The 10,828-nt window shown below is 56.3% G+C and overlaps 1 protein-coding gene across 1 annotated transcript in view; it reads left to right on the top strand.

Annotated features, from left to right (window-relative positions):
* Positions 1–9,106, top strand: part of LOC103255273 (sodium/calcium exchanger 2-like) — a gene marked incomplete at both ends in the record, with an annotated part of 17,081 nt that extends 7,975 nt beyond the window's left edge. Inside the window, 5 exons of the mRNA XM_021710061.1 lie at positions 474–577; positions 723–740; positions 3,061–3,185; positions 3,428–3,527; positions 8,828–9,106. Of these exons, the coding sequence (XP_021565736.1) occupies positions 474–577; positions 723–740; positions 3,061–3,185; positions 3,428–3,527; positions 8,828–9,106 (626 nt within the window). The remainder of the gene's footprint in view (positions 1–473; positions 578–722; positions 741–3,060; positions 3,186–3,427; positions 3,528–8,827) is intronic.
* Positions 9,107–10,828: the final 1,722 nt, after the last annotated feature.

Here is a 10,828-nt window from a genome sequence, read left to right as displayed (position 1 = left end):
TCTCACCAAGTTGCCCAGGTGGGTCTCAACCCCGCAGGCTCAGGCAATTCACTCACCTCTGCCTCCCAAGGTGCAGGATTACAGGCTGAGCCACCGAGCCTGGCTCCGGCTACTGTTTTTATCTTTTTGTAGAAATGGGGTCTTGCTATATTACCCAGGCTGGCCACAACTCCAGACCTCGAATTATCCTCCTAGCTCAGCCTCCCAAAGAGCTGGGATTACAGGCGTAAGCCACCACGCCCAGCCTGGCTTCCCTTTGATAAACCTCAGCTTCCCCGCCAGTCTCTGGGTTTCTGTCCAGTGGGAATAATAACAGAGCCTTCCTCCGGGGGGGGGGAGGGGCGGTGAACGCCATGAGCTTGTGGCCTCTGGGACACAGGGCATGCCGAAGACACCGGGTGGCTGATGGAAGGAAGGTCGCCTGGTGATTCTTCAGGGGGAGCATCTTATGCTGGGTGTCTGCCTGCCCCTAGGAAAACGCTTCAGGTGAAGATAGTTGATGACGAGGAATATGAGAAGAAGGATAATTTCTTCATCGAGCTGGGCCAGCCCCAGTGGCTCAAGCGAGGGATTTCAGGTGAGGGGGCCGGTGGGCTGGGGTGAGGCCAGGGGCCCAGGGGCCTGCCCTCTGGGGACTCCACTGTGGGCACCCCTTCAAGCTCGTGCACCTGAGCTTGGCGGGGACGTGATCTCACTGTCTCCCTGTCTCTGTCTCTCCCCAGCTCTGCTGCTCAGCCAAGGTGAGTGGAGCCCCCCACCCCGGGCTTTGAGGGGGGAGCCGTGAGCAGGGCCCCAGGGAGGGTCACGGCCCAAAGCCGCCCTTCCGGCTGGGGCGTGGGGCAGGCTGGAGGCGGGGTAGACTTGGGGCCGGGCGAAGGTGGAGCCGGCCTTGGTGGGGCCAGGGTGACTCTGAGGTTGGGGTTAGAGGTTGGCGGTCAAGGTTGCGTCTCTAGTCCAGGCTAGGGGAAGTCAGTCACAGAAGCAGGTCTGGGCTTGCAGGGGAGGGGTCGGAGGGAGCCAGGTTTGGGTTGATCAGGATGGAGGTGGGGTTGGGATTTGCGGTCAGTATCAGGACCGAGTCAAGGTCAGAGCCGAGGTGGGTGTTGTTTCCCGGGCTTGTGGTGGGATTGGATGAGAACCAGATTCAGGTTTAAGTCAGAGCTGATGTTGGAATTGGAGGTGAATCATGAAGCTTGAGGGACTTCGTTGAATCGAGGCCAGGTCAGAGATGGGGGCGGCGAGAGTCGGGGCTGGGGTCAGCAGCTTGAAGACAAGACAGGACAGTTTTGGAGTCAAGCTAAGGATTGGGATCTGGGGTTAGGATTAGGGTTAGGCTAAAGATTTGATCAGTCAGGGTGAGGAATACAAGCTGCTTTGACAAATAGACCCACAGATCCCAGTAGCTGAACATAAGCAACATTTTCTTCTTCTTCCTTCTTTCTTCTTCTTCTTACCATGTTGCCCAGGCTGGTCTCAAACTGCTAGCCTCAAGCAGTTCTCCCACCTTGGCCTTCTAAAGTGCTGGGATGACAGGTGTGAGCCACTGCGCCTGGCCTCAAAATTATTTCTTGCTCTGGCTATTACATGAGAGAGTTCCTGGTCGGTGGGTGGCTTTGTCCCACCATGTGGCCATTCCGTTTTGTGGCTCTGCCGTGTCGTGGGGGACTTTGGCTTTGTTGCTGGACCTTCTGCTGCCAGCTGGCACACAGGGCAAGCATTTGGAAGCTCACATGGGAGATTTCTGGGGCAGAGCCTGGAAGGCCAGTCCATCACTCCTGCCCACGTTCTCCATGTGGCCATGTGCCACCTCTAGGGAGGCCGGGAGATGGAGTCTGGCTGTGTGCCCTGGAGGGAGGGGAAACAGGTTCAGGTGAGCACACAGTAGCCTCTGCCACGTGGGTCAAATTCTTTGTTGGCGATGGCATCAGAGTTGGGAATGGGGACCGAGGTTTGGGGTCAGAGGCAGGACTGGTGTCAGATCTGCAAGCTGGAGTCTGGGGCCTGGCATGGGGTTATTTCCGGTGATGGTGAGTGTCAAGGTCAGGCTTGAGCTTGGGGTTGAGGGTTGTGTGGAGGTCAGAGCCGGGGTGAGGGTTTGGAGTCTGTGTTGGCAACAGATTTGCATTTGGGGTCACACTGAGAATCAAGCTTGACATTGGGCACCGGGTTAGGGTTGGGCTGGTGCTGGGCTTGCAGTGAAGGGTCAACAGACTTAGGGGGTTAAAAACAGGGTTGGGCACGGTGGCTCACGCCTGTCATCCCAGCACTTGGGAGGCCAGGGCATGAGGATTGCCTGAGGTTCAAGACCAGCCTGGGCAACATGGCGAGACCTTGTCTCTACAATAAATGAAAAAATCCGCCAGGCGTGGTGGCGCACGCCTGTGGTTCCAGCCACTTGGAAGGCTGAGGCGGAAGGATCACCGGAGCCCAGCAGGTCGAGACTGCAGTGGCCGGAGTGAGACTCCGACTCAAAAAAAAAATAAATGCCCTCAGGACCAGGAGGTCGGTGGGCCTGGGGCCAAGACTTGTTCCAGAATCGGGTGTCCTCCTCTTCCCTCACCACTCAGACACCCTAGGGTGTTTCTGGAGCCTGGACGTAGAGACCGGGCTCCTCCCACAAGGATGGTGATGAGGATGACGGTGTTGGTCATAATAATAAGGAAAATAGCATTGATTGTGTGCCGGGGACTGTTCTGAGCCCTGCACATGAATTAACTCATTTAACTTCCACAGCCACCCTGCAAGGTAGTCCTGTTAGGGTGCCTGTTTTGCAGATATGAAAACCGAGGCACAGAGAGGCTAAGGCGTTGTCCAAGGTCACGCAGCCCCCAGGCCATGTGCCCCAGAGCCCAGCAACTAAATCTCCTGGACCAGCCCGCAGGAGCTGGGTCTCAGGGCTGAGGGAGAGGGCGGTCAGATGGGAGGCTAGGCGGGGAGGTGACCCAGGAGGCTTCCCAGAGGAGAGCAGATAGAGGTTCTCTGTGGGGACGGGTAGTGAGGCGTCGCAGGCCCAGTGAGGTAGGTCTTCCAGGAGTCTAACTCCCATCCCTCATGCTGCAGGAGATGGAGACAGGAAGCTGACTGCCGAGGAGGAGGAGGCTCGGAGAATAGCAGAGATGGGCAAGCCGGTTCTTGGGGAGAACTGCCGGCTGGAGGTCATCATCGAGGAGTCATATGATTTTAAGGTGACTTCCTGGGGCCTCGCCCTTCTGGAGTCTGGCCCAGGCCATTTCCTGGGGCTGGGTCCCCAGGATGGGCTGGCGTCAGCACCACGGACAGCGCACGCCTCCCTCCTGCCGGCCTGCCCGAGACCTGGGGGGTGAAAGGTTGGGGACCCCGGGCATGTGAGCCCCAACCCCGGGATCCCTCCTCAAGCCGCCCTGGGTTGCTCAGGGACGATGCCCCCCGCCCCCGCTCTCGTCCCCAGAACACGGTGGATAAACTCATCAAGAAAACGAATTTGGCTTTGGTCATTGGGACCCACTCGTGGAGGGAGCAGTTTTTAGAAGCAATTACGGTGAGCGCAGGTAAGTGGGGAGGGCGGAGAGAGGAGAGGGAGGGAGGGAGAGACAGAGAAGGGGAATGACTGAGGGCGAAAGGGGCCAGGAGACAGGACAGAGCCACAGAGGAGAGACAGACACAAAAACGAAGAATCAGGCTGGGTGCGGTGGCTCACGCCGGTAATTCCAGCACTTTGGGAGGCCAAGGTGGAAGGATCGCCTGAGCCCAGGAGTTCGAGACCAGCCTGGGCCACCTAGTGAGACCTTGTCTCTACAAAAACAAAAAAAGAAGAAAGAAAGAAACTGGCGCAGAAAAGCCAAAGCTTGAACAGACACAGAAATAGCCCCGGTGGATCAGAGACAGAGACCCGGAGATGCACGAGACAGAGAGCAGCCGGTCCGAGAGAGCCAGAGCGGGGGAGAGGCAGGTAGACAGGAGAGGAGGAGGGGCGGAGACCTTCCGCTGGGGATGGAGGTGGGGGCTTCCTGGCCTGGGGTTTCCCCGGCCGCAGGCAGGTGGGGGTGGACGGGTTCAGCGGCGAGGTCGCCCTGGCAGAGCCTAGGCGCCTCTGTTGCCATGGAGACGGTCCCCGGGCACCTGCCCTCCTCCCATGGGGGGGGTCGCCACCCTCCTTGGCCTCGAACGGGCCCGCACTGCCCCCTTGTGGCCAGAGACGTTATGACATGTGGATCTACAGATCTGCCAACACTGGCCTGCTCCTCTGTGAGGCAGATCGGGGAAACTGAGGCTCAGAGGTAGAGGAGGAACTGGCCCGAAGTCCCACAGGGAGTCCAGAAGGGGGCTGAGGTCGGAGCTCAGAACTCCTGTCTCAGACACCACTCTGGGTTTCTTTCAGGGAAGCCCCAGGTGGCAGGGCCTAAAAGCCCGCAAGGAAACATGGCTGGAAAGAAACTGGCCAGTGGGACGAAAAGAAGCTAGGCTTCGGGGAGGGGAGTTTGTGACAGCGGAGCCTGGAGACACCAGATTGTGTGTCTGATAGAAACCAGGTGGCCACATTCTTTTGACATATTTCTGAGGGATCCTCGGGCCCAACCCCGTGTGGGACACTGCTGGGGACACAGACGTGACCAGGACAGCCCTGGCCCTGTCCTCATGGAGCTTACAATCCAGTAGGGGGAGACAGACATGTCACAAGAGAGTGACAACCCAGAGCGCTCAGTGGACCCCAAGGCGAGCCCAGGGGGGATGCCTGACCCAGCCTGGGATTCAGGGAGGGCTTCCTGGAGGAGGTGCCCCCTTAGCTGAGTCTTCAAAGGGGGTATAGATGTCAGTCAGGAGGAGGAAGAAGACAGGCAGCGGGGAAGCCGCGCACAGAAATCTGGAGGGTGTGAGGCTGTGGCAGGTTTGGGAGATGAGGCAGAGGTACAGGGTGAGGCCAGAAGTCAGCAGAACTCAGAGCATGCCAGTCCTTGGAGTCACTGTGAACCCACTGGCAAGCCACGAGGGTTTTGAATGGGGGCGCCCCCGGGGACTTGTGGGAACAGGGGGCACGGGGGCGGGTCGAGGCTGTGGAGGCTGTCAGGAGATGGCTCCACTGCCTCACCTGGGCTCGTTCCACGAATGATGGGAGGCTGGAAGAGGCTCTTCGGGCTTGGGGACTCTTCCTCTGGGGGCTTAGTGGAGGGGAGGAGCGGCGAGGTGAAAGCCGGACGTGAGGCGGTGGCTGGGGGCCCAGATCCCGCAGGCCATGGGTTCACAGACACCACGTGACCCCATGAGAGTGAGTGTCGGGGAGGCGGGAGGTGGAACACCACAACAATAACAGTAACAGCGTAGTTGCAACAATGGCAAGGATGGTAACAACGGCGGTCCTGTTGTCTCGAGGCGGTCCCCCGTGTCTGCTGGGTGCCAGGTCACCCTGCACGTGGCCGACACCCTGCACGTGCCTCTGGATCCTTCCTGTGTGAGGTCAGGGATGCTGGGCGCTGGGGGGGGAGGGTCTCGCCCCTCAGGATGAAGCGTGTCCCCTCTTGCACCTGGGGGGACTTTTGTGTTTTCTTTACCTCCCTCAACTGTCAGTTCTGTGAAGGCTGTACTTGGCCTGGGGCAACTTGGAATTCCCCCGCCCCCGGCATCAAAGTGGGCCTTCAACAAGAATGACCAAAACCATAATAATAATGCTGGATAGCCGGACTCGGTGGCTCAGCCTGTCATCCCGCGCCTTTGGGAGGCTGAGGTGAGTGGATTGCCTGAGCCCGCGGGTTCGAGACCCGCCTGGGCAGCGAGACCTCATCTCTACAATAAAGCAAAAAATCATCTGGGTGTGGTAGCGCGTGCCTGTAGTTCCGGCTACTCGGAAAACTGAGGCGGAAGGATCGCTGGAGCCCAGCAGGCGAGGCTGCGGTGGCCGGAAGCAGCCACTGCACTCCAGTCTGGGCGACAGAGTGAGACTCCAACTCAAAATAATAATAATAATAATAATAATAATGCTGGAGATGTATGTGGTACTGTTTTTAGTTTGGGGTTTTTTTTTAGTTGGGGTCTCACTCTGTGGCCCAGGCTGGAGTGCAGTGACATGCTCATGGCCACTGCAGCTTCGACCTGCTGGGCTCAAGCGATCCTTCCGCATCAGCCTCCCAAGTAGGTGGGATTCCAGGCATGTGCCTCTGCACTCAGCTAATTTTTTGCTTTTTGTAGAGATGAGGTCTCACTGTGTTGCCCAGGCTGGTCTTAAACTCCTGGGCTCAAGCGATCCTCCCGCCTCGGCCTCTGAAAGTGCTGGGATTACAGGTGTGAGCCCTTGTGCCCGGCCATGAGGCACCGTTGAGAGTACTTTGATTTAGCCTCACGAGGCAGGTCTAGTTATTACTCTGTTTCTCAGATAAGCACCCAGAGGATCAGAGAGGGAAGACACTGATTCAGGATCACCCAGGAGACCCAAGGTTTGGCTGCAGAATCACAGGCATAACCCTGAGCCTTCCTCCAGAAGGAGAGGCTGAAAAAGTAAGCAGAGGACGAGCCCACGGGACCTGGATTGTCAAGCCCAGGAGGGAGTGCCTGGGTTTGAGGGCAGTAGGGAGCCAAGGCAAGATATGAACCAGGGCAGAGCAGGGAGAAGACCCTGGTGATGCAGTGATAACAGCCTCCTCCCTCCCGAAGATTGTGGCCTCCCTGCCCTGACCCTGTGGTGTCTCCCAGTGGTTCAGTCTGGGATGCCCTTAGCAGCAGGCAACAGAAAACTCAACGGCAGGCAGCTTAAGTACACTCAAGTTGACTTTTTCCATGGAGCACAAAGGATCCATCATGGCAGGGAGTTGGCGCAGCGGCTCAGCGATGGCATCAAGTCACGGAGGCTCCTCCTTCATGGCTCCTCCCCATTCTCTGCTTTAGTCCTCATGCTTGCAGGAAGGCTGCTGCGCCTCCAGCCATCAAGTCCATATTCCAAGAGGAAGAAAAAGGAAACAGAGAAGCAGGAAGCAGCAGTGAGCTTGAGCTCGCGATTCTAGTTTCTAATGATTCCATTTTATTTGGTATCTTTGTTTCTGTCTTTGTTGTAGAGACAGGGTGTCACTATGTTGCCCAGGCTGGTCTCAAACTCCTGGACTCAAACAATCCTCCCACCTTGGCCTCTCACTGTGCCTGGCCTTATCTGGGATCGTTGTTGAGAGGTAGCAGGCAGAACCAAGGAACTATACAAACCAAGGGGCTCCGTAAGCTAGAAGAGAGAAAAGCATCTGTCACTCTCCTGCCACCACCACCAGCATCCTCTGCTCACCACGTTCTGTTTCTTGAAGAGAGCGAGTTGCCGCGCCTTCAGGTTGAAACTGGGAAGCGGCTCCATGGTTCAGTGGCTGCCCTGGCTCCTGCTCCATGGCTCACACGGAGTGACTGGCAGGGGTCACAGCCGTCCAGATGTGCTGTTTGCCACACGCACTGTGTTCGTGGCTTCTCCTTGTGTGCGTATCAATTCAGGGCAAGGGAGACAAAACATTTCACTGATGCTTTGACGTTTCGGGAGTCACTGCAGGTCAAAAGCAGGTCAAATGAGGTCACCATAGGGGATACATCCTTGACAAAACTCAGAAAACATATCGGGGCCAGGCGTAGTGCCTCCCACCTGTAATCTCAGCAGTCTGGGAGGCCGAGGCAAGAGAATCTCCTGAGCCCAGGAGTTCAAGACCGGCCTGGGCAACATAGTGAGACCTCATTTCTACAAAAATAAAAAGGTTAGCTGGTATGGTGGTGTACACCCGTAGTCCCAGCTACTCAGGAGGCTGAGGTGGGAAGATCACTTGAGTCCAGGAGGTCGAGTCTGCGGTGAGCTGTGATCATGCCACCTCACTCCAGCCTAGGTGATAGAGACCTCGATTCAAAAAGAAAACACATCGATAGTACAATGCCCATATCAGGAAAGTTAGAGCTTCCCAAAACCCTCTATTTATGTCTTATTGCGTCAGATGGTCACTCTTGCAAGGAATTCTGGCAAAATAACTATTTAGCTGGAAACATGACCACTGCCAGCCGTAAGGGATTCTGGGAAAGTGACTAATTTGGACTGGGTATATGGCTTTCTCACTGCAAAGGATTCTGGGAAAGTGACTAAATTGAGCTGGGTATATGGTTCTCTCGCTGCAAGGGATTCTGGGAAAATGACTAATTTGGGCTGGGTATATGGCTTTCTCACTGCGAAGGATTCTGGGCAAGTGACTAATTTGAGCTGAGTATGTGGTTCTCTCGCTGCAAGGGATTCTGGGAAAATGACTAATTTGGGCTGGGGATATGGCTTTCTCCTGCAAAGGGTTCTGGGAAAGTGACTAATTTGGGCTGAGTATATGGCTTTCTCACTGCAAGGGATTCTGGGAAGGGGATGGATTTAGCACAGCTGTGGCTCGGGTTAGCTGGAATGAATCTGAGGAGGTGCATAGTTCTAGCTGTGGACATGGCTTTCAGTAGCTGCAAAGGCTTCTGGGAAAAGGAATATTTTTAGCTAGGGGTATGGCTGTCCCTAGCAGCAAAGGATCCTGGGAAGCTGGATATTTTTAGCTGGGCACATAAGGCCTCTTTTAGCTTCAAGAGATTCTGGGAAAGTAAATATTTTTTCACCTGGCCACATTCACTCTTTCGGCTTCAAGGGCTTCTGCAAAGTAACTGTTTTTAGCTGCTAACATGGGCCACACTTAGGTGCAAGGGATTCTGGGAAAGTAACTTTTTGGCTGCTGGCATGGCCGCACTTTGGTGCAAGGGATTCTGGGACAGCAAGTCGTTTTGTGGGACTTGCTGTCTGGAAGTTCAACAGAACGGGGCCTCTGTAGGTGAGGAAGAAGGAGGTATGGGTGTGTGCCCAGGCTGGATCGTGTGCCCACAGGGGACGAGGAGGAGGAGGAGGATGGCTCCCGGGAGGAGCGGCTGCCGTCGTGCTTTGACTACGTGATGCACTTCCTGACGGTGTTCTGGAAGGTGCTCTTCGCCTGTGTGCCCCCCACCGAGTACTGCCACGGCTGGGCCTGCTTTGGGGTCTGCATCCTGGTCATCGGCCTGCTGACCGCGCTCATCGGGGACCTGGCCTCCCACTTCGGCTGCACCGTGGGCCTCAAGGACTCTGTCAACGCCGTTGTCTTCGTGGCCCTGGGCACCTCCATCCCTGGTAACTCCCCGGGGGGCTGCTCGTTGGGGTAGGGGCCAGGAGAAGCCTGCGGGGGTGGCGGAAGATCTTGCAGAAGTGAGGTGCTGGAGGCACGCAGAGCCCATCTGAGGGTCCCAGAGAAACACGGAGGTGGGCGTCACAGAAGCTGAGCAGGGGGTCCCGTAGGTGCAAGATGTGTATTGCATCCTCCCCAGAAGCACAGATGGAATGTCCCATAAACTCAGGAGGTGGGCAATTTGGGACCCAGACAGTGGATTCCTTAAGAGAAGGCGGCAGGGCACAGAAGAGGCAGGTGTCAGGTCCCCTAGAGAGAAGGAGGGGACATCACAGAAACCACAAGTGGTTCCACAGAAACAAGATGTTGGGCCGGCACAGTGGCTCATGCCTGTAATCCTAGCATTTGGGGAGGCCAAGGTGGGAGAAACACTTGAGTCCAGGATTTCAAGAACAGCCTGGGCAATGGAGCGAGACCCCGTCTCTACAAGAAGTTTAAGTCCCAGCTACTCAGGAGGCTGAGGCGAGAGGATCGCCTGAGCCCAGGAGGTCAAGGCTGCAGTGAGCTCTGATTATGCCACTGCACTCTAAGCCTGGGTGAATCTCAAACAACAACAACAACAAAACAAGGCAAGTCCTCTAAAATACAGACAGTGGGTCCCAAAGAAAGAAGGTTGTGGGTCTCAAAGGAGCCCTGAGTCCCACAGAAAGATAGTGGGTCCCATTTAATGCACACAACTTGCATGGAGAGCAGGCGGGTCCCGTGGAAAGCAGGCGGTGGGTCACATCGTAAGCAAGCAGCATGGCCTATAGAAAGCAGGCGGTGGGTCTCATAGGAAAGGCAGCGGGTCGCATCGTAAGCAGGCAGCACATCCTACAGAAAGTAGATGGCAAGCCCCATAGAAAGCAGGCAGTGGGTCCATCGTACACAGGCAGCATATCCTACAGAAAGCAGGTGACGGGTCACATAAGCAGCATGTCCTATAGAAAGCAGGTGGTATGTCCCCTAGAAAGCAGGCAGGGGATCCTGTAGAAAGCAGGCAGCACGTCCTATAGAAAGCAGGCAGCAGGTCCCATAGAAAGCAGGCAGTGGGTCACATCATAAGCAGGCAGCAGGTCCTATAGAAAGGCAGTGGGTTCCACAGAACGCAGCCAGCGGGTCCCATAGAAAGCAGGCCGCGGGTTGCATAGGCAGCATGTCTTGTAGAAAGCAGGCAGCAGGTTCCCTAGAAAGCAGGCAGAAGGTCCCGTAGAAAGCAGGCAGTGGGTCCTATTGAAAGCAGGCAGCGGGTCTCAGAAAAGGCAGGGGATCGCATCATAAGCAGGTAGCACATCCTATGGAAAGCAGGCAGCGGGTCACCTCATAAGAAGCAGCAGCAGGTCCTATAGAAACAGACAGTGGGTTCCATAGAAAGCAGGCGGCAAGTCCCTTAGAAAGCAGGCAGTGGCTCCATCATAGGCAGGCAGCATGTCGTATAGAAAGCAGGCAGTGGGTTGCACAGGCGGCATGTCCTATAGAAAGCAGGCGGCGGGTCGCATCATAAACAGGCAGCAGGTCCTACAGAAAGCAGATGGCAGGTCCCCTAGAAAGCAGGCAGGGGTCCATTGTAAGGCAGCATGTCCTATAGAAAGTAGGCAGTGGGTTCCATGGAAAGCAGGCAGCGGGTCGCATAGAGAGCAGGCGGCAGGTCCCATAGAAAGCAGGCAGCGGGTCCTGTAGGAAGCAGG

The sequence above is a fragment of the Carlito syrichta genome, unplaced genomic scaffold (genome assembly GCF_000164805.1).
Source record: "Carlito syrichta isolate Samal-C Ts95f unplaced genomic scaffold, Tarsius_syrichta-2.0.1 Scaffold287979, whole genome shotgun sequence".
Taxonomy (NCBI): Eukaryota; Metazoa; Chordata; class Mammalia; order Primates; family Tarsiidae; genus Carlito; species Carlito syrichta.
This window is presented reverse-complemented; position numbering and strand designations above follow the sequence as displayed.